The following is a 23,744-nucleotide window of genomic DNA, read 5'->3' as shown; positions in this document are numbered from 1 at the left end:
ACTCCTCCAGAACCGGTATTCACAGGATCAGCCTTATGGTGAGTGTTAAATCAGACACCTGATGCTGATATGGTCTGTTATTTGTGCTTTGTTTTAGGGAAAAAAGACCACAAAATCTAAGCACAAGCAATGTGCTCTATGCATGACTCCAATGCCTGACAGTTATACCAAAAGGCTGTGTCAGGCTTGCATTTCTCAGACCTTAGAAGAGGAAGCTCCCCTTCGGTCATCAGACCTTAGAGCGGTCATCAGGGAGGAAATTAGCTATTCCCTTAGAGGCAGCCGCCAGGAAAGGTCGGGTAGGGACATATCGCCAGGATCTAGTCTGTCCCTGCAAGAAGGGGAATGTTCCCGCTCCTCATCTCCGTCCTCCTCAGATGAAGAGGGAAGGCCTTGCTTCTCGGTGGACAACATGGACATGTTAGTCAAAGGAGTCCGAGCTACCATGGGTGTTGCAGAGAGCAAGGAACCAAGGTCCGCACAGGACATAATGTTTGCGGGCTTGTGCCAGAGGAGTCGTAAGGCGTTCCCGGTGGTGGATACGGTTAAGACTCTTATAAAGAGAGAATGGGATAAGCAGGATAAGGGTTTCCTTCCGTCATCAGCTAAAAGAAGGTATCCCTTTGAAGATAATGAGCTGGCAGAGTGGATGAAAGTCCCGAAAGTGGATGCAGCGGTGGCGTCTACGTCTAAAGCCGGTACCTTGCCGCTGGAGGACGTGGGCCTTCTGAAAGATCCATCAGATAGGAAGGCGGACATGTTTTTGAGGAAAGTGTGGGAATCAACTGCAGGGGCATTTAAACCTGCTATCTCTAGCACGTGTACGGCTAGATCCGTCATGGTGTGGATATCCCAACTGGAAGAACAGCTGAAGTCCAAGGTGCCCAGAGACAAGATGTTGAACTCACTTTCGCAAATACGTGAAGGGGTGGCGTATTTAGCGGACGCGTCAGTGGATTCTTTAAAATTGGCGGCAAGATCAGCAGGCCTCTAAAACGCTGCTCGCCGAGCCCTATGGCTTAAGACCTGGAAAGGGGATGCCCAGGCGAAAGCTAAACTGTGTACAATACCGTGTAGGGGTGAGTACCTGTTTGGCCCGGTATTGGATGATATCCTAGCTAAGGCTGAGGATAGGAAGAAAGGTTTTCCTAAAGCTTTCAATCCTACCTTTAGGAATACCTTCAGGAGACGCTTCCAATACCGAAGACCTTACCACAACCGAGACTGGGAACCATCAGACCGAAAAAAGAAAGGTTCGGACTTTAATGCTTCGTCATCTTCCTCAAGAAGAAGAAGAAACTATCGTTAATAGAGATCTTCCAGTAGGGGGCAGGTTAAAATTCTTTTATGCTCAGTGGGCCAAAATAACTTCGAGCAATTGGGTTCTGGGTATAATCAATTCAGGGTTAAAATTAGAGTTCCGGGAAAGACCTTCTGAATTTTATATCTTGACTGCCCCTGATTCCTTAGACCAACAAAAGGCCCTTGAAAAAGAGGTCCAAATGTTAAGACGGAAGAAAGTCATAGTGGAGGTTCCAAAACATCAACAGGGGAAAGGGTTCTATTCCCCTTTATTTTTAATCTCCAAGCCAGATGGATCCTTTAGAACCATCATAAACTTACGGAGATTAAACAAACATCTAGAGTATCATGCCTTTAAGATGGAATCTATTAAAACTAAACTTCTTTCCCAGATGTTATATGACAGTCCTGGATTTAAAAGATGCGTATTACCATCTGCCCATTCACCAGGATCATCAACAATTCCTCAGAATGGCGGTGCGCTTAAACGACCAGGTCAGACACTTTCAGTTTGCTGCAATGCCCTTTGGTCTATCTATGGCACCGAGGGTGTTTACTAAAGTCATGGCAGAAGTAATGGCCTATGTCAGAGAACAGGATACGTTAATTATACCCTACTTGGATGACTTCCTGGTAGTGGGGAATTCCTTTTGCCAGTGTAGTACTCTCCTAAATCATGTAATATCTTCCTTACAGGACTTGGGTTGGATAGTCAATATGGAGAAGTCAAGACTCGACCCATCAACAACTCAGACTTTCCTAGGTATTCTGCTGGATTCGGAAGTGCAACAATGTTTCCTTCCGGAGGAGAAAAAGAGGATTGTGCACAAAGTCAGTACGGTAACAAGGAAGCCAGATCTGACTTTAAGAGACGCTATGTCCCTTCTGGGATCTCTAACGTCCTGCATACCAGCCGTCCAGTGGGCTCAATTCCACACTCGAGTGTTACAGGCCCAAGTCTTGGATACAGAGAGAAGTCTTCAAGGGCAATTAGGCGGAAGACTCAGGCTGTCCACCACCACTCTACACAGTCTGAGATGGTGGTTAAACAAGACATTTAGGGAAAGGAGTACGCTGGAGTATAGTACCAGACAACACGGTCACAACCGATGCCAGTCCAATAGGTTGGGGAGCTCACATAGGAGATGTCTGGACTCAAGGGCAATGGTCTCTCTTAGAGGCTCAAGAGTCCTCAAACTGGAAAGAGCTCACGGCAGTGAAGAAGGCCTTACTCAGGTTGCTTCCATCTCTGCAGGATTCACATGTAAGAGTCCAGACAGACAACACAACAGTAGTGGCGTATCTCAACCATCAAGGGGGTACAAGGTCAAGATCCCTAATGAACACCGCCACAGACATACTCGAAATAGCCGAAGCCCACTTTCGCTCTCTATCAGCTGTGCACATTCGGGGAGAGCTCAACACAGAGGCAGATTACCTCAGCCGTCATGCTCTACGTCAGGGAGAATGGGTTCTAGATCGACGGGTGTTCAGACAGATAGTGGACCTGTGGGGATTGCCCGTTATCGATCTATTCGCAACGAGAGAGAACAGGCAGACCAGGAAGTTCGCTTCTCTTCGGGTGGCGGACAAGCCCTGTATAATAGACTCCCTTCAAATACACTGGAATTTTCCTCTAGCTTACGCGTTCCCTCCAATATGTCTGATCCCGATAGTCCTCAGGAAGATCAGGGAGGACAGGGCGAGAGTGATCCTGATTGCCCCCTTTTGGCCCAGGAGGGCATGGTTCTCGTTACTCAGGGCAATGTCTGTGTCCGACCCCTGGGTACTGCCGACCAGCTCGGAGCTTCTTTCTCAGGGTCCATTCAGTTACCCCAATGTGGAATCCCTGCATCTGACGGTGTGGAATTTGAGAGGGAGTTATTGAGGAGAAGAGGGTTTTCAGAGGCTCTCATATCTACCCTTTTAAATAGCCGGAAAGAAGTCACCACTAAGATCTATGCTAAAACTTGGAAAAAGTTCCTTGCCTTCTACCAAAATCCCTTTTCTGGCAAGGTTCCAATTCCGGCTATTCTGGAGTTTTTACAGAAAGGCCGAGAATTGGGCTTGGCGGTAAATACCCTTAGAGTCCAAGTATCAGCTTTGGGAGCGTTATATAACAGTGATGTGGCGGGAAATAGATGGGTTTCCCGATTTATCAGGGCCACTGAACGTAGTAACCCAGTATATATTCCTAGATTACCACCATGGGATCTAAATTTGGTTTTAGACGCCTTAACAGAACCCCCCTTTGAGCCATTAGATTCTGTCTCCATAAAAAATTTAACTTTAAAAACAGCCTTCCTAGTAGCCCTGACCTCTGCTAGGAGAGTGAGTGACTTACAAGCTTTGTCGATAGACCCTCCTTATTTAATGGTCTTTCAGGACAGGGTAGTGTTAAAACCTGATCCAGCATACCTACCAAAAGTAGCTTCCAAATTTCATAGAAGTCAGGAGATAATTTTACCATCTTTCTGTGACAATCCAAATTCAGCTGACGAGCAGAAATATCACATGTTAGATGTCAGAAGAACTCTATTAGAATATCTACACAAGACAGAACCATGGAGGCAGAGTAGGGCTTTGTTTGTTTCCTTTCAGAATCCAAGGAAAGGGGCGAGTGTAACAAAAGCGTCTATCGCCAGATGGATAAGAGATGCCATATATCTTGCTTATACTGCTAAAGGCCAGACACCACCAGATGGCATCAGGGCCCACTCCACTCGAGCCATGGCCTCTTCCTGGGCGGAAAGAGCGGACGTCTCCATAGACGTAATATGTAAGGCGGCAACTTGGTCATCTCCTTCCACCTTTTATAGACATTATCGCCTTGATTTATCTTCAGAGGCCAATTTAGTTTTTGGTCGTACAGTACTTAGTGCTGTAGTCCCTCCCAGGTGATTGATCTTTGAAAATCTCTCGTAGGGGTGCTGTCGTGGCGATAGGAAAATCGGTTTTTACGTACCGGTAATAGGATTTTACGGAGCCACGACAGCACCCGCACATCCCACCCCCCCCCCACCCCCGTAGTTATTCACTGGTTCCTGCACCCTTTGGGGAAAGTGTGCTTGTTAAAAAATCACTCTTTAGAAGGTGATGGTATTTAGTAATGTTTAAGTATATATGTTTATGTACTAACTCAATGGCGGTGTCCCTTATACTCTGAAACACAAACTGGAGTGGTGAGGGGGACCGCCCCTTTAAATCCTGTAGGTTCCTGTCCGGAAGGTGGGCGGATCCCCTCTCTCATAGGGGTGCTGTCGTGGCTCCGTAAAATCCTATTACCGGTACGTAAAAACCGGTTTTATAAACTTTTCTAAACTCTTGTAAGTAAATATGCAATTGACACTGTTATGCAGTTAATAAGAACATCTAGTCTAGAGGAGGAGCTTTACTACTAAGAATTTGCAACACATTTTTACTTTTCAGTTTCATACATTGTAAGTACGGGTGGTTGGGGCAGCATGAGGTTAACCAAGTATAAGATTAGATAAGGGCAGTGGAGAACAGTGAGGGTATGTGCACACGTCAGGATTTCTTGCAGAAATTTTCCTGACATAAACCGGACATTTCTGCCAGAAATCCGCATGCGTTTTTACCGCGATTTTGATGCGTTTTTTTGTGCGTTTTTTCGCAAATGCATAGAATTGCGGGAAAAACGCAGAAAATCCGCAAAAATAATGAACATGCTCATTTTTTTACTGCGATGCGTTTCTTTCGCGGAAAAAAACGCATCCATGTGCACAAAACATGCAGAATGCATTCTAAATGATAGAATGCATTTTTAATGAGTTTTTATAGCGTTTTTAGCGCGAAAAAACGCGAAAAAAACACAAACCTGAACGTGTGCACATGGCCTGACACACAAGAAGTAAAGGTACCGTTACACTAAACGACTTGCCAACGATCACGACCAGCGATACGACCTGGCCGTGATCGTTGGTAAGTCGTTGTGTGGTCGCTGGGGAGCTGTCACACAGACAGCTCTCTCCAGCGACCAACGATCAGGGGAACGACTTCGGCATCGTTGACACGGTCTTCAACTATGCCGAAGTCCCCGGGTAACCAGGGTAAACATCGGGTTACTAAGTGCAGGGCCGCGCTTAGTAACCCGATATTTACCCTGGTTACCATTGTAAAAGTTAAAAAAAAAAAAAAACAAAAAAAACAGTACATACTCACATTCCGATGTCTGTCACGTCCCCTGCCGTCAGCTTTCCGCGCTGACAGTCAGTGCAGGGAAGCTGACGGTGGGGGATGACACATTGGAATGTGAGTATGTACTGTTTATTTTTTTTAACTTTTACAATGGTAACCAGGGTAAATATCGGGTTACTAAGCGCGGCCCTGTGCTTAGTAACCCGATATTTACCCTGGTTACAAGTGAACACATCGCTGGATCGGCGTTACACACGCCAATCCAGTGATGACAGCGGGTGATCAGTGACCAAAAAAAAGGTCCTGATCATTCCCCAGCGACCTCCCAGCAGGGGCCTGATCGTTGCTCGCTGTCACACATAACGAGATTGTTAGCGGGATCGTTGCTACGTCACAAAAAGCGTAACGTTGCAACGATATCGTTAACAAAATCATTATGTGTGAAGGTACCTTAAGGAGTTGAGGTGCTTAAAAACACTAAAGGCCTCCTGAATTGCTCAGCCATCAGTCATGAGTATCGTGGTAGGTGTAGGATTTGACTCGCTAGGTAGCGACAGAGCACAAAAACACTCCTATTAGTCAAGTGAAACATATATAGTGAGTAGTGCACATGGACAGCACTGTAGACAGTAGTGTTTCATGGTAGATGGAAATCCTGATCCTGGATAGTTGGTGGTAGGTTCGATAACCGGATTGTGAGCTAGGCACTTGGGACACAACTGTAATCAGGGTAAGGTGTGAGGCAGGGGATAGGTCTGACTTGTTGGATCGCATTCAGAGCACTTGGATCTTACTACTGCAGTTGGTCATCTTGCATGCTAGATGTGTCTATCCTTCCGGATACCAGACCAGGCATTTGTTGCTGCTGTTATCGCCTTGTGGTGGATGGTGTCTGACTCACTGGATGGTGGGTATCTAATGTGGAATAGACTGTTTGTAAACAGCTTAGTCAGCTGAGATTCAGCCCACACACTGTAATAGTCAGCTCACCTTTCTTCATAGAACAGTGAAGCGATAGCGATAATAAGTTATTTGCATTTTTTTTTTTCTCAAAAAAAATATACAGCATAAAAAACTGTTAATCCTTAAAGCCTTAACCCCTTTCTGCCATCGGACTGAATAGTACGTCCGATGTCAGAACCCCCTCTTAGATGCGGTCTCCGCATCAAAGCCGGGACAGGTCAGCTGTTTTGTACAGCTGACGTGCCCGCAATAGCGGCGGGTGGAATCGCGATCCATCCGCCGCTATTAACTAGATTAATGCCGCTGTCAAACTCTGGCCGGAAATGCGCGAATCGGTGACCCCGGTGATCAGGGGTCAACGGTGCATTGGCATAACACCCAGAGGTCTCCTGCAGACCTCTATGGTTGTTGATGCCAGATTACTGTGAGCGCCACCTTGTGGTTGGCGCTCATAGCAATGCTGTAATTCAGCTACATAGAAGCGATCTGAGCATCGATCCTATGTAGCAGAGCCGATTAGGCTATGCCAGCTTCTAACATCCCATGGAGGCTATTGAAGCATGGCAAAAGGAGAGAAAAAAAAATTCAAATTGCCCTCTTTCGCCCAATTCAAAATTAACCATAAAAAAAGAGAAATATTTGGTATCGTCGCGCTCAGGATCCCCCGATGTATCAATAAAAAAAAATAATCTGATTGCTAAACAGCATAGCAAGAAAAAATTTGAAACCGCCAGAATTACGTTTTTATTTATTTATTTTTTGGTCATTGCAACATTGCGTTAAAATGCAATAACGGGCGATCAAAAGAACGTATCTACACGAAAGTGGTATCAATAAAAAATCTCGGCTCGCAAAAAATAAGCCCTCACCCGACCCGAGATCCTGAAAAATAGAGACTCTACGGGTCTCAGAAAATTGCACAAAATTTTTTATTTTTTTTAACTAAACTTTGGAATTTCTTTTCACCACTTACATAAATCACCTATACATGTTTGGTGTCTATAAACTCGTAATGACCTGAAGAATCATAATGATGGGTCAGTTTTAGCATTTGGAGAACCTAGCAAAAAAGCCAAGCAAAAAACAAGTGTGGGATTTCCCTTTTTTTGCAATTTCACCTCACTTGGGAATTTTTCCTCTCGTTTTCTAGTACACGACATGGTAAGTTCAAAAGTACAAATCGTCCCGCAAAAAATAAGTCCTCACATGGCCATATTGACAGGAAAATAAAAAAGTTATGGATCTGGAAAGAGGGGAGTGAAAAATGAAAATGCAAAACCAAAAAAAGCTCCGAGGGTTAATCTATACATTCTACCTTGCAGGTTGGAGAGTTGGTTCAGTATCTGTTGATCAGAGATCAGAAGAAATTGCCTATAAAGCGTGCAGGTACGTCTACACCACTTACCTTTTATTAATTTCTTCCCATTTTTAGAATATTTTACAAAGAATGTATATAAAAACGAATTTTTTTTTTGTGCTCTAAAAGGAGAGGGTTTACTTCGGATGTTATGATTTGCTTCATAGGAAGGAAAACCTATTGTATAAGCTCTGCTTATCAAAAAGGATACACTAATTGCAAAAAAAAAGGACTTGAAGTCCCCTAAAATTGTTTTTTTTTTTGTTTGCATCTGACATAAACTGGCAAGTGAAACCTGCCTTAGATTTCACAAACCATTTCAAATTGGAATACTGCTTGTACAGAAGATAATTTGGTTGCACCCTTGAGCCTCCTCTGGTTCTTGCTTCTACGTGGGTGTAGCTAGAAAAGCCAGGGCCCTATATTAAAATTTTGAATGGGGGTCGTCACCCACTGTACTGTCGGCTCTGACTCAAACCCACGCACGTCCCTGCTCTCATAACCGCCAGACCCTCTTGCTGGGCCCATCATGCAGGAGATCACGCCCGTGCACGCATTTGCTCCTCTTGCCTGCTGAATGTCCCAGGCACCCCTGCGATCATGGGCTCAATAACAGGGCTATAGTTTAACCCCTACCTCCAGTGTTTAAGGGAACCTTCCATCTTGTTTCACATACATAATGACATAAGTGGACACTTAAATTCCTCTTGTATTAATTTGTCCACGTATTTCCTGCAATACTCTGTGCTACTGTGGGTCCAGCTCCTTTTTCCTCCATTCTCTTCCTCACAACATGACACTGCCCCTTACACGTACAGTCCTTTCTTGAATTCATATTCAAAAAGTTTACAACCCATAGCACTGTAGTTGCAGAGAAAATTTGATAAAAGGTTGCAACGCAGGATAATCTGGATGGTTAATAAGCTGCTCAATTAAGTTCCAAAAAAATTCAAATGTCCTGCAGGCACAGGGTGCATCAGCACAAATCATCCATCCACATATGAATTAAATGAAATTCAATGGCAGCAGACCCAGGAGGACCCCACTTCTGACACTGAGACATTAAAAGCTGCAAGCATAAAAACCAGCACATCCAGACTAGTGTACAGGTGCCAGTTTTTATTTTGAGCATTTCAGCGTGCAGCTATGTGTAGAGAGAGAGAGAGATAGATAGATAGAGATATATATAGATATATATCTCTATCTATAGATATATATCTATCTTATTTTTTTTTTTTTTTAGACACAAAAAAAGCCAGATTACAGTTTACCGAAATAGATGTAAGCCAAAATTCTTCTGGGATAGCTTCTTGTGGGCAGGTGAGACCAAGATAGAGCTTTTTGGTAAAGCATATCATTCTACTGATTACTGAAATGGAACAAGATCTACAAAGAAAAGAACACACTACCTACAGTCAAGTACGGTGGCGGTTCAAAGATGGTTTTTGGGGTTGTTTTGCTGTCTCTGGCACTGGATGCCTTGACTGAAGATTATCAAAGGATTTTGTATCTTAACGTAGTGCCCAGTGTCAGAAAGCTAGGTTTGCGTCCTAGGTCATGGGTCTTCCAGTAGGCCAATGACCCCCAAACCTACTTCAAGAAGAACCGAGAAATAGGGGATGGAGGGGGTAGTGCTGGAGAGTTCTGAAGTGGCAGCTATGAGTCCAGATCTAAATCCCATTGATCACCTGTCTAGAGACTTTAAAATTGCTGTTGGGGGAAGTCGCCTTCACATGTGAAGAACTGTCCAAAATTCCAGTTGATGTGTAAGAAGCTTGTTGATGGTTGTAGGAACCGATTGATCTGCGGTTATTCCAAAAGGTGTGCAAACAGATTTAAGCTGAAGGTGCCAACAATTTTGACCAGTCCAATTTCAAGGGTGCCAACACTTTTGGCCATGACTGTATATGTGTATAGTTTAATTTTTTTATTTGCAGATATTGTAAAAAATGTGGTGAAAGACTACAAAGATATCTATCCTGAAATGCTTCTCCGTGCCAAGAAGGCATTGCTAGACGTAAGTGAATCTATGAATGGATGGCACGAGCATAACAAACCTTTTTAGTGCCAATGTTATTTAGAGTATTTTATTTTATTTCTTTTGCAGGTTTTTGGTTTTCAACTGGAGGAAATTGACACGAAGAACCATATTTATGTCCTTATTAATAAACTGGACCGTGTGCAGGGAGATGGAATGAAAGTGTAAGCACTTAAGGATCTGTGAAGTTGGTGGAATTTCAGAAAGGAATACTTTCCTTTTTATGGATTCAACAAAAAAAAAAAAAAAAAAACTCCAAAGCTGACTGTGTGGCAAAGTTGATGCAAAATTTTCGTGTTACATACAGCTTTTGCCATGAAGTTTGATTTGTGGAATTGCTGCAGGCTTCAACCTATATATCTTAAGGGTACCGTCACACTATACGATTTACCTACGATCACGACCAGCGATATGACCTGGCCGTGATCGTAGGTAAATCGTAGTGTGGGAGCTGTCACACAGACAGCTCTCCAGCGACCAACGATGCCGAGGTCCCCGGGTAACCAGGGTAAACATCGGGTTACTAAGCGCAGGACCGCGCTTAGTAACCCGATGTTTGCCCTGGTTACCAGCGTAAAAAAAAAACAAACAGCACATACTTACATTCCGGTGTCCGTCAGGTCCCTTGCCGTCTGCTTCCCGCACTCAGTGACTGCCGGCCGTAAAGTGAAAGTGAAAGCACAGCACAGCGGTGACGTCACCGCTGTGCTCTGCTTTCACTTTACGGCCGGCAGTCACTGAGTGCGGGAAGCAGACGGCAAGGGACCTGACGGACACCAGAATGTAAGTATGTGCTGTTTGTTTTTTATTTTGTTTTACGCTTGTAACCAGGGTAAACATCGGGTTACTAAGCGCGGCCCTGCGCTTAGTAACCCGATGTTTACCCTGGTTACAAGCGAACGCATCGCTAGATCGGTGTCACACACACCGATCTAGCGATGACAGCGGGAGATCCAGCGACGAAAGAAAGTTCTAAACGATCTGCTACGACGTACGATTGTCAGCAGGATCCCTGATCGCTGCTGCGTGTCAGACACAGCGATATCGTAACGATATCGCTGGAACGTCACGAATCGTACCGTCGTAGCGATCGAAATGGCAGTGTGTGACGGTACCCTAAGAGTGAAGTCCGTAATGATCCCCGCAATAAAAAAAAAAGACCCTCTGGGCATTTGGAACAAGTACTAGACTGTGATCTGAGGTAGAAGTAAATGAATTGACCCATCCATTACCCTCTTATTTTAGGGATGACAATACCGCAAAATTGGGCTTACTTACAGTAATTCTCAGTCTTATCTTCATGAAGGGGAACAATGCCAAAGAGGGTAAGTGGCTTTCAGATATTTTGTTATAAGAAAAAGGCCCCAGAACTGTGTATATATAATTATTTCTCCTTTGCCTCATTGGGGGGCACAGACCGTGGGTGTATGCTGCTGCCACTAGGAGGCTGACACTAAGTGATACAAAGAAAGTGATCTCCTCCTCTGCAGTATACACCCTCCTGCTCTCAGCTAATCAGTTCTTGCTTAGTGTCCGTAGAAGGCACACGGACGGGTCTGCTATTCAGACCCAAAACTGTAGAACGAATGGGGCGACGGATCCTTTCAAGGTTCCTATCTCCCCGAACCATCAATAGGCGAGCACTGAGAGTGTCGCCTCTCCGTATCCTCTCCTGTGACGTGGTATGCCAGGCCCGGGCTGATTCTTAAAGGCAACGGGTCCCTTCAAGGGCACCTATCTCTCCTGGAAGCCGCACCTGCACTATAGCGCGCTAAGGCGGCTCGCCTGCTTTTCTGGCGCGTCTCGCTTGCCATGGGAACACTCAATTTTCTCGGCCACTACAGCGCCCCTCACTTACACCGGCTGCAGAAATTTAGGCCCTGGCTTGGGCCTATTCATGGAAGTCTCGAGGCTCTGCCCACATCGTGTCTGTGGCTCCACCCCCAAATTGGCGCTTCTCGCTCTCTGCGAAATTTTACCACCTCTGCAACTCCTGGTGGCCATCTTGGTCCACCCGGCCGGGTCACACAGGGGCGACCAGGTATGGAAGTACCTGACCAGTATGCCCTGATCCTAAAGGCACATGACCAGTATGCCCTGGTCTTAAGGGCACATGATCAATCCGAAGCCGGTCACCCTAAATGAACTTAGGAGCCCTCCGCCACTGATCCCCAGAGTACCTAGTTCCCCTCAGTGCACTTTGTCAGTAACCACAATCCATGGTTTCTCTGACCAAGAGATTGAATCCCTCCGTGAACCCTCTGTGGCTCGGAGTGCTCGCAGGACCGATATACATGGTCCTTCTCCTACATGGGAGCCATCGGCTAGCAGGGGCCGCGAGTATTCTAGAAACGTACAGGCGTCTAGAAACGTACAGGCATCTAGAAAACGGAAGTTTCATTTCCTGATCTTTCCCGATCTACGCTAGCGAGAACGGACCCAAAAACGCTGCAAGCAGCGTTCGAAGTCCGTCAGAAAATAACGGAACATCGCTAACGCATGCCAAAAATGGCATACGTTAGCGATGCGTTAGCGCAGCCATTGACCGCAATGTATCTAACGGATCCGTTACTTTGCATTAGTGGCACTATGTAACGGATTCTGTTAGCGGACTGCCACTATCGCAATGTGAACCCAGCCTAAAGGACACCGATCTCCCCACACAGATGAGCACATGGAATGTCGCCTCCTTGTATCCTCTTCTGCATCCAGGCCTAACGCCAGACAACCTGCCCTGTCCACCCGGGGACCTCAACTCTGGGGATGTACAGAGGCACCCCTTTTTGGCGTCTGAGTACCCCCCCTTTGCATCATCACTATTTAGCGGATGATGCAAGAAGGCGGACGATTCCTCTCCACTTCCCTGTTAAGAGGATGGTGGATCGAGGGTTCATCATTTTCTACTCTGCACCGTCAAAAGAGCGACGATGGCAAGAGAGGTGTTTTTTTTTCCTGATCTGCTGAATGACGCCTCGCATTCTGCCACTTGGCAGACTAACCGGGTAGAATTTCTTGTGGTATACCTACCAGTATCCCTACCCGATGTATCATCAATTAAAAATACCACGGACTGTCTGATTGCAAATCTGGTTTGTTCCGTCTTGTGGCTTCGGGTTCAGCGCTCTACCCTTCCTTAGCCGCCACATGGGTTGCTTGAGCAATGGTCTCCTGGTCGGAGACCTTAACTACTTCGATTCACACAAGTAACCTTTCCCCGAAGACAGTGCAGTTGGCCAATCAAATCTTCTGAGCGGGAGACTAACAAGGGATCGTGTTTTTTTTTTTTTTTTTTTTCTTTTTCTTCTCTACAGACCCGACCAGCAGTGGAAGGGTTGTCCAGAACAGTCTAGATCTAAGGGACCTTGGTTCCAAAAAGGGGGGATGAAAAGTACGACCAATCCTGGACCTAAAACTCCTAACAACCTTTGACTGGTCCTCCTTTTTCAGAGGGAGTTCCTCCGCTCAGCCATTACTTCAACAGAAAAAGGTGCAGTTTCTGGCATCCATCGACATTCGGGATTCTTACCCTCACATTCCTATGTTTGCCCTCTACAATAATCCCTTCGCCTTTCTATTCGCGAACAGCATTTTCAAGTCACGACCTTGCCCTTCGGCCTGGCTAACGCACCCAGTGTTCGCAAGGGTCATGGCGGTTGTCATGTTCCTCTTGCACTCTAGAAGCATGGTCATCCTGCCCTATTTGGTTGACTTTCTAGCTGCTCTTCCAGGACTACGCTGAGTTGTCTATATCACTTGCGATACCCTCTCACCTGGGCTGGCAGCTAAACTTAGACAAGTTTTCCTCATTTCCAGCCCAGGAGATCCTTTTTGAGGATGATCCTGCACAAGAAGGATGGTAATTCTCTCTCAAGTCAAGGTCGTGGCCCTTCAACAGGGAGATCGCGCACTTGATCACTCATCCCCTTCAGTTCATTCGATTCACTAGGAAGGTTCTGAGCAAAAATGGTGACAACAATGGAAGCAGTTTCCTTCGCTCCGCTCGTTTTCAGCAAGTCAATCAGGCTTTCAAAGGGTAGTCTCTGAGCTCCTTCCTCATCCAGGGCCTTCTCCTGGTCCAATGGTTATTAGTGAAAACCAATGCCAGTCTTCTTCTCCCGATCATTGCTCTGGGGATCCGAACGGTACGGCTAATCCTACAGCAGGTCCACTGCCTTCAGGCGGTTCATCCCATCTGACTTCAATTGGATAATGCCACGGCTGTGCCATACGTCAATAATCTAGCAGGTACCCACAGTCAAGCGTCATGGCCGAGGTACCTCACACTCTCTGATGGGCCAAGATCTATCATTCGGTGATCTCGGCAGTACATACCTAGAGTAGAACACTGGGCGGCAGACATATTCAGCCGTCAGGGTTTCTCCTCAAGTGCATAGGAACTTCACCCGGAAATCTTCCATCAGATCTGCCTTCACTGGAGTACTCCTGATGTAGGTCGGATGGCGTCCAAACTGAACGCCAATATACTCGAGTTCATGGTTCAACCTCGAGATCCAAGAGCTTCGCAGTGCATGCTCTGTTCTTCCATAGTACCAATTTCCATAACTCCTCTTCCACTACTTACGTGATCTTTTTGGAAGCAGGAAGGGCCCCAGTGATCCTGGGAGACCCGCAATGACCATGTCAGCATTTCTCGCTTGCGGTACTAGTATTTTTCCATCTTATTGCAGCACAACTGCAAATACGGACTTCCTCGCAGGGAGTCTTCACCTGTAGTTCTTCCCTACCGCATACCGTTAGATCTTTGGGACCTTAATGGTCCTGGGGATCTTACAGTAGACTCCTTTATTGATCCGGACAGACTTTACTATCAGGGAAGGTCGCTCCCTTTTTTTCTCCGCGATCTTGTCATCCTGATAAGTCTTCAGAGCTTGCCGCTCTGTTCTTTCAGACTCTCTTCCTTATTACCATCAAGGCAAGGTTGCCCTTCCCTTGTTACCAAGGTGGTATTGTATTCCCACTGTTAAAGGGGCATCGTGCTTCTCTCATCTCTTTCGGCTCCAGTCCACAAAACGGAATGGGTTCATAATCTGGACGAAGTGAGTGCTCAGAGTAGGTACGTATCGAGGACACTATCCTTCCGAAGGTTTGACACTTTATTTGGGCTTCCCGACGGGAAGGCTTCCTGACTGTCACAAGAAGGGTTTAGCCTTTTCATCAGCCATGTTAGCCTGGTGGATTCGTTTCACCATCCAGGAGTCCTTCCGTGCTAGATGTCAGCCTATCTCTCTGTCTGAGGGCTATAGGAACCAGACGTAGGCAAGCACGGCTGCAAGCTTGCGGATTCGTCCAGTCTGCATGCATTCTTGAAGCACTATAATTCCCACACTTCCATAGATGTGAGTCAGGGCAGGCGGACTCTGCAGGCTGCGGTGGCGCACTTGTAAGTAGCGGTTACACAGGGCCTGATCTGATGTTGTCCCCACCCAGGGACTGCTTTGGGACATCCCACGGTCTGTCCCCCAATGAGGCGAAGGAGAAATAGGGAGTTTTGTGTACTCACCGTAAAATCCTTTTCTCCGAGCCATTCATTGGGGGACACAGCTCCCACCCTATTAGTTTCTGCATGTTTTTATAATTTTACATGCTATACGCTCATATGTTATTGATCTTCTACTGCTTTTGCACCGAACTGGTTAGCTGAGAGCCAGCAGGCGGGTGTATACTGCTGGGGAGGAGCTAACTTTTTTTGTATCACAAAGTGGCAGCCTCCTAGTGGCAGCAGCATACACCCACGGTCTGTGTCCCCCCCAATGAGGCGAAGGAGAAAAGGATTTTACGGTGAGTACGCAAAAATCCCTATATTCTCTATCAGACCTTGGGACAGGTGACTGCTCAGACCTGAGATTCTCAGGACTTTAAAGTGAGAGATGGAGCACTGATGCGTAGATACATGAAACACCGCTATGGTTTTGGTATCGTAAACATCTAAAATCTGATTTTTGTTGTGAATTTCACAGAGCTGAAATTAAACAGTTATCTGAGGGATCATTCACATGTCCTGTGCATTACAATGACACAAACAGTACCTGCCTATCATGCACACATTTCAGCTGGTATGTGGGGTCGTATTCACAGCGGCACCTCTAGAACGGATGAGAGTGGCATGAGATAATTGGCCCCCTTTTTTTTTTTTTTTTTTTATAAATATAAAAAAAGGGGTTTCCCATGAACAGTTAATTTTAAAGTGGATTGTAATCAATAGATCTTGGAATAATTGCATTGGTTTAAAAAAAAAAAAAAAAAAAAAATTTTGTGCTGAGAATCTTATAAATGTGTGCCTGCTGTGTATTGTGTAATGGCCGTGTCTGACCGTACAGGAATATGGTCTCATACCACATCTCCTGGGCGGGGGAGGAATCAAGAGTATTCTGATATTACACAGCATGTAATCACAGCTGATTCTTTTTGTGAGAAAGCATTTCCATGACTGGTTCTTTTTTTTTTTTTTTTGTAAAGGTTTTCCCTAAAAGAATAATTTGTGATCCCATGCAGTCCTGTATGTATGCTCTTTTGCTTCCTTTCCAGCCCAGGAGCTGTTATGATCAGACCATGTTCCTGCACGGTCAGACAGTCATCACACAGTACACAGCAGGGACACATAAGATTATCTCCGCACAGGAACATTTTATGCAAATACATCAAATTGCGAAAGTTATTATTCAAAGATCTATCGATTTAACATGAACCTTGTTCATTGGACAACCCCATTAATGCAATTTATTTGCACCCAGAAGATGTATATATCTGTGTGCATGTATGTGAATATACATATCTCTCTCTCTCTCTCTCTCTCTCTCTCTCTCTCTCGTTTTTCTTTTTTTTTCTTAACATGTCTGCTTGCTGACATTGAATTGTGTTCACGTTTGGAGTCTAATTATTGGTCCTAATGAAGCTTTCTTTCTTTAGTGTTGGGGGTGCTGATTAAACATCAGACTAGTTAATGTTTTATATGAAGCATTTCTTATTTGTTCTCTGCAGCTGCCATCTGGGAGACCCTGCGACGCCTGCGCATTGATTCAGGGTAAGTTCAGACAAGCAGTGTTATAGTGGTTGACTATTTGTTATAGAAGTGATGTCATTTTCAGACTTATTTTAATCTCCCTCTCTTGGTCCCAGATCTTTGTCCACGTTCTTTCTGTCTCCCTTCCCTTCCATTTTGGGCTGTCTTTGTGGCTCCGTTCATTAGTGAAGTTTCCCCTTTTGTGACAGAAAATCCATGCAAGTTGGTGTCCTGTTACCAAATGAGGGGCCTGAAATTGGGACATATTGGCTTTATCCAGAACCATAGGGAACCTGTCGGGTGATTCATGTACAGGCAGCATGAATTGTAGACTGGCTCCATAAAATCATCTGTTTTACTCAAACTCTGCAGCTTTGCAGTTAAGGCCTAGTAGAAGACTTGATGCAGGAAAGTGCTGAATAAGCAGGCAAGTCCTGAGTGTGCAGACAGACTTTTCTCCTTCGCCTCATTGGGGGACACAGGACTGTGGGTGTATGCTTCTGCCGCCAGGAGGCTGACACTAAGTAAACTTGAAAAAAAAAAAAAAAAGTTAGCTCCTCCTCCATCGTATACACCCTGACACTGGCTACCAGAGACTCCAGTTTATGCTTAGTGTCTCAAGGAAGCACATCTCTGGGTCCTGGATCGTTTGACCCGATTTTTCAACATCTTTGGATTGAAGGGGCGACGGACCTTTTTGAGGGTCCGATCTCCCCAAACCATCAACGGGCAAGTACGTGCGATGTTTCTCCACGTATCCTTCCCCGCGACGTGGGATTCTTCACCGGACTAGCCCTGACCACCCTGAGGTAGCTAGACTCCAGGCTGTACAGGTGCTCATAAGATGTCCGTGTGTTCCCCCCTGAATTCTACACCCCTGTGGTGTTAGCTGGGGTGGTGGACGGTCCCTCTCCTTATCCTGGGGATAATGGAGATAGGGTTCCTGCACCGTCATTGGTTCTACCCCTCGATAGTGCGGTATGATTGGGGGGCTCCTGGCATTACCTGTGGCTGTGTCTTCCGGGAGTGCGGTGCCTTTTTTTCTGCTGAGGCCGGGGCGGCGCTGCGGCGTGGTCCGGCGCTCTGGCGTTGGGACGGCGGCGCTGCGGGGTGATCCGGCGCTGCTGCATTGGGACTGCTGCGCTGCGGCGTGATCCGGCGCTGGGGCGTTGGATCGGCGGCGCTGCAGCGTTGTCCGGCGCTGTGGCGTTATGTCGGGCGACGCTGTGGCGCAGCTACGCTGCAGCGTGGTCCTGCGGTGCGCGGCGTTGGGCTCAGCGCCGCTGTCCCCCCAGAGGCTTCGGCTCTGCCTGGCCGCTTCGGGCGTGGAGCGGCTTCCTGGAGCCGGGACTTCCGGCCATCGGACCGCGCTGGGAGGCCCCGCCCCTTCCGGCGCGTCACTTCCGGTTCCGGCTCTCCTCGCTCTAAGGGGGGAAAAATTGAGGCCCCGGCTTCGGGCCTGCTCCAGGCCGCAGCATCGTTTGGCGGTCCCTCCCCCCTAAGGCCGGCTATGCATATAAAACAGCGTTTTTGGGATGTGTCAGCAGAATTGGCTGAAATGTCATCTCAGGTAGCTATGGCCGGTAGCTATCTGATTAACGCATCTCTGGATGCGGCAGATTGTGCTTCCTCGGCTGCATCTAATGCTATTGCCATCAGAAGGGCCCTTTGGTTAAGGTCCTGGCGGGCTGATTCTACTTCTAAGAAATCTCTTACATCCCTGCCGTATCAGAGTGGTCGTTTGTTCGGAGAAAAGCTGGATCAGCTCATTTCTGACTCTACAGGAGGGAAAAGTAAGTTCCTTCCTCAGCAGAGGGCCAGACAGCCTTTTCGGCGCCATTTTCAGGCTCGCTTTAGAACCTTTCGCTATGTCAGATGGGCCCCAGCATCAGGTTCTCCTGCGCAGGGTCGGCCCAATCAGGACCGAGACGGTCGGACCCCTTATACGGCCAGCCAGGGGGGAAGAATGCGTCCCCAGTCTTCTAGATCTAGAGGATCTAGGACGCAAAGATTTTCGGCCAAGTGACTGGAGGCCTCTTCCGGGCATCTCCAGAAAGGTAGGCGGACGTCTACTTTTATTTCGCCAGGTCTGGCTTCAGGTAATCCACGACCAGTGGGTGGCAGAGCTCATATCTTCAGGTTACAAAATAGAGCTGGTCTGTCTCCCTCCTCCCCGGTTCTTCCCATCCCGTCTTCCCAAGTGCAAATCTCTTCGTCAAAGCTTGTTCAATTCCATAGAGTCTCTCCGTATCAGCGGTGTCATTTCTCCTGTTCCAAAGGAAGAAAGATTCCAGGGCTTTTATTCCAATCTTTTTGTAGTGCCCAAAAAGGATGGAGCAGTGAGGCCTATCCTAGATCTCAAACTCTTAAACAAGTTTGTCCGCGTTCGACACTTTCGTATGGAGTCTCTGCGGTCGGTCATCGCCTCTCTGGAAAAGGGAGAATTTTTGGCCTCAATAGACATTCAGGATGCTTATCTTCATATTCCCATCTTTCCGCTCCATCAAAGATTTCTCCGGTTTGCCGTAAACAATCTACATTTCCAGTTCACGGCATTACCTTTCTGACTGGCTTCCGCTCCCAGGGTGTTCACAAAAGTCATGTCGACTGTGGTGTCCATTCTACACTCCCGAGGTATTGTCGTCTTGCCATACCTAGACGATCTGCTGATCAAGGGACCGACATTTCAGTCTTGCAAGGAAAATGTCGACATCACTCTGGACACCCTTTCCCGTCTAGGTTGGTTGGTAAATTTAAGGAAGTCGTCTCTACGGCCGTCTCGAAAAATCTCTTTTTTAGGCATGATCTTCGACACCTCTCAAGCCTTAACTATCCTTCCCCAGGACAAGGTCCTAGCCCTTCGGCGGGAAGTGAGGAACCTGCTACAACCATACCCTCATACGATTCGGTCCGGGATGAGGGTGTTAGGAAAGATGGTTGCAACCATAGAAGCGGTTCCGTTTGCACAGTTTCATCTTCGACCCCTCCAACGTGCAATCCTATCAGCATGGAACAGAAATCCTCTCTCTCTCAACCGCAAATTTCGGTTGTCTTTCCAGACCAAACAGGCTCTCGCTTGGTGGCTAAACAGCTCATCTCTACTCAGGGGGAAGCCCTTTCCCCCAACCAATTGGTTAGTGGTCACAACAGATGCCAGTCTCCTGGGTTGGGGAGCAGTGTTCTTCCATCACACAGCTCAGGGACGCTGGTCTCCTCAGGAATCAGAACTCCCCATCAATATCTTAGAGATTCGAGCGGTCCGGCTAGCCTTGTTACGTTTTCACCATCTTCTGGCGGGTCGCCCTGTCCGGATTCAATCGGACAACGCCACAGCGGTAGCTTACCTAGATCACCAGGGGGGCACCCACAGCAAGGCAGCCATGCAGGAGGTAAAACTGATTCTACTCTGGGCGGAGAGAAATCACTCTGTGATCTCAGCGGTCCACATTCCGGGCGAAGAAAACTGGGCGGCAGATTTCCTAAGCCGTCAGGGTCTAGCCTCCGGGGAATGGTCTCTCCACCCCGAGGTCTTTTTGCAGATATGCCATCTTTGGGGAACTCCAGACGTGGATCTAATGGTGTCCAAGGTGAATGCCAAGGTGCCCAGTTTTGTCTCTCGGTACCGAGATCCCCAGGCTATCGCCGTGGATGCGCTGGTACTGTCTTGGAACCAATTTCATCTCTCTTATCTGTTCCCTCCTCTGGCACTGCTCCCGAGAGTAATCAAGAAGATCAAATCAGAGAGAGTGCCGGCCATCCTGATCGCTCCGGATTGGCCACGACGGACCTGGTATGCAGACCTGGTACAACTTCTAGCCGGGGTTCCTTGGCGGCTCCCCGATCGGCCAGATCTTCTATCTCAAGGGCCGATCTACCACCAGAACTCAGAGGTCCTACGTTTGACGGCCTGGCCGTTGAATCTTGGGTTTTAACTCAGGCTGGTTTTTCTCAAGAAGTGGCTGATACTATGATCAGTGCACGTAAGTCCGTTTCGGCCAGGATTTATCACACTTGGAAGGTGTTTCTTTCCTGCTGTAGAGAACGCGGCCTGCCCCCTCTGCGTTTCTCAGTTCCAAACATTCTAGCCTTCCTTCAAGCAGGCCTGGATTCTGGGCTTGCTCCGAGTACCCTTAAAAGGCAGGTTTCGGCTTTATCAGTACGTTTTCAGCGCAGGATTGCTCCTAATTGTCAAGTCAGGACTTTTTTCCAGGGAGTCGCTCATAAGGTCCCTCCTTATTAAGACTCCTTTGGAAGCTTGGGACCTTAATCTGGTCTTAAGGGCTTTACAGGACGCTCCTTTTGAGCCTCTTCAAGAGGTTTCTTTGATGTTTCTCTCTTGGAAAGTCGTATTTTTAGTGGCCATAACGTCCATAAGACGGGTATCGGAGTTGGCAGCTCTTTCTTGTCGTCCTCCTTTTTTGCGATTTCATCAGGACAAGGTGGTGCTCAGACCAGCACCGTCCTTTTTGCCGAAGGTTGTTTCATCATTTCACATTAATGAAGATATTGTTCTGCCCTCTTTTTGTCCGGCACCTACGCACCGTGTTGAAAAAGCTCTCCATACGTTGGATCTGGTGAGGGCTCTGAGGAGGTACGTTTCCCGTACGGCCCCCTTTCGCCAGACGGATGCTCTGTTTGTCCTTCCGCAGGGTCGCAGGAAGGGATGCGCGGCTTCAAAATCTACCCTGGCCAGATGGATAAGGGCGACCATTCAGGAGGCTTATCGCTCCATGGGCATGACGGTTCCGGCCGGAATCAAGGCTCATTCGACTAGAGCAGTGGGGGCTTCCTGGGCCGTTCGGCACCAGGCCTCAGCAGAACAGGTTTGCAAGGCTGCGACCTGGTCTAGTCTGCATACGTTTGTCAAACATTATAATGTCCATTCCCAGACCTCTGCAGACGCAAGTCTGGGTAGAAGAATTCTTCAAGCGGCAGTGGCGCATTTATAGACAAACATTATCTGGCTGTCTTTTTCTGGTGAGTGATTTTTCCCACCCAGGGACTGCTTTAGGACATCCCACAGTCCTGTGTCCCCCAATGAGGCGAAGGAGAAATAGGGATTTTTGGTTACTCACCGTAAAATCCTTTTCTCCAAGACGCTCATTGGGGGACACAGCTCCCTCCCTGGTAGCCTTATGGCTGCTTTGGTTATATCTGATTACATTAGTCAGTAGGATCTTTTCTAGACATAAAGTTTCTGTACTTATGCTGTTATATTATTTTTGTGTTTTTTGTTCTCCTACTGCTTTTTGCACCAAACTGGAGTCTCTGGTAGCCAGTGTCAGGGTGTATACGATGGAGGAGGAGCTAACTTTTTTTTTTTTTTCAAGTTTACTTAGTGTCAGCCTCCTGGCGGCAGAAGCATACACCCACAGTCCTGTGTCCCCCAATGAGCGTCTTGGAGAAAAGGATTTTACGGTGAGTAACCAAAAATCCCTATATCAAGCCAGCCAATAAGGGACCCTTCCCCCACATATAGTGTGCTCAGTCACCTCATTCTTCTTTCAACTTTTTTTTTTTTTTACAACTTTATAGTAAATTGTTTGACGCCAAACAGTCAACTTTAATGACCACTAAAAAAATTCCTTCCCTTCATTATTTTTATTTTTTATTTAAATTAGGGAGCGGCATGAAGAGTTTGGAGACGTGAGGAAACTTGTAACAGATGAATTTGTAAAGCAAAAGTAAGTTCTGAGTGAAGCATCTGTATAGTGTTTAGAGCAGTCTGTGCAGAGTCCTCACTGTTTATACCACAGAGCAATTGCAGTTAATCTCCTTTATCTAAACAGCAGTAAATGCCAAAGGTGAAAACTGCAGATATTGTGAAAAATGGTGGTCGTGAAACTTTGTTCTGGCTGTATATGGAGCTATTTCAGACTCCTGCTTCCTGTCCCTTTTAGAAAGTTTTCAGCAGGATTTCAGTGACAGGTAACACGTCTATACACAGCTGATATTACAGGATCCACCAATCACAATAGGTGATGTCACAGCTAGTCTCCTCCCTCTTTTCAGTGAGTTTTGCGCACGCTCATTAGATGCTTCAATCCCATAGATAAACTCGGAGCCTGTCATGGCTGCTAATGTACATGTGCATTTCCTGAAACAGGAAGTTCGTGTAAAACTTCACAAAGTACAGGCTGTAAATTCTGCTACAGGATTTTACTGGAGTATTGTGGGCACCTTCATTTATACTCAAAGGGTAAGTTCACACAGGACGTTTTTGCTGCGGTTTTTTATGCTAATTTTCAGCTGCTTTTTACAGTACCAGCAAAGCCTATGAGATTTCAGAAATCTCATGCACACACATTGGTTTTTTGTTTGATCAGTATTTTGTGCTTTGCTGCGTTTTTTTGACATAGAGCATGTCACTTCTTTCAGTGTTTTTGCTGCGTTTTTTCACCCATTGCCTTGAATGGGTGTTGAAAAAAACGCAGGTATCATTATTTGCTGCATTTTTGTGCTGAAAATCCAAGAACATTAGCCTGGACAAAGAGAAAAAAAATGCACCAAATACGCACCTAAACCTGCGTTTTTGACGCAGCTTCTTTCTTGCCAAGATGATGAGGTTTTGCTGCAGAATAAAATACGCAGTAAAAATGCCCTGTGAATTACCCTTAAGATAGAAATGTTTAACAGGTTTTTTTGTAAGAAAATGATACCTAAATTAGGACTTTCTGTTACTTTTAGATATCTAGAATATAACAAAATCCTTCACACAGATCCCCCAGAGTATGAATTCAGGTGGGGACCGAGAGCTTTCAAAGAAACTACCAAAATGAAAATCTTGGAGTTTGTCTCAAAGGTGAGCGGTATCCTGGTATTTTAGGTTACATATTGCATCCATTTTGCTGTGGTCACACAATAGTGGTGTAAATACCGCCCTGCAATTCAACAACTTATGGCAT

General features: G+C 46.5%; 1 protein-coding gene across 1 annotated transcript in view; it reads left to right on the top strand.

Annotated features, from left to right (window-relative positions):
- Nucleotides 1-23,744, top strand: part of LOC138662563 (non-structural maintenance of chromosomes element 3 homolog) — a 58,713-nt gene that overhangs the window by 33,887 nt on the left and 1,082 nt on the right. Inside the window, exons 4-10 of the mRNA XM_069748351.1 lie at nucleotides 7,746-7,809; nucleotides 9,718-9,797; nucleotides 9,888-9,982; nucleotides 11,064-11,143; nucleotides 16,818-16,860; nucleotides 22,461-22,523; nucleotides 23,527-23,641. Coding sequence (XP_069604452.1) covers nucleotides 7,746-7,809; nucleotides 9,718-9,797; nucleotides 9,888-9,982; nucleotides 11,064-11,143; nucleotides 16,818-16,860; nucleotides 22,461-22,523; nucleotides 23,527-23,641 — 540 coding nt within the window. The remainder of the gene's footprint in view (nucleotides 1-7,745; nucleotides 7,810-9,717; nucleotides 9,798-9,887; nucleotides 9,983-11,063; nucleotides 11,144-16,817; nucleotides 16,861-22,460; nucleotides 22,524-23,526; nucleotides 23,642-23,744) is intronic.

This window comes from Ranitomeya imitator, chromosome 2 (assembly GCF_032444005.1).
Source record: "Ranitomeya imitator isolate aRanImi1 chromosome 2, aRanImi1.pri, whole genome shotgun sequence".
In the NCBI taxonomy this organism is placed as follows: Eukaryota; Metazoa; Chordata; class Amphibia; order Anura; family Dendrobatidae; genus Ranitomeya; species Ranitomeya imitator.
Note: the sequence above shows the minus strand (reverse complement) of the source record. Positions and strands in the feature narration are given on the sequence as shown.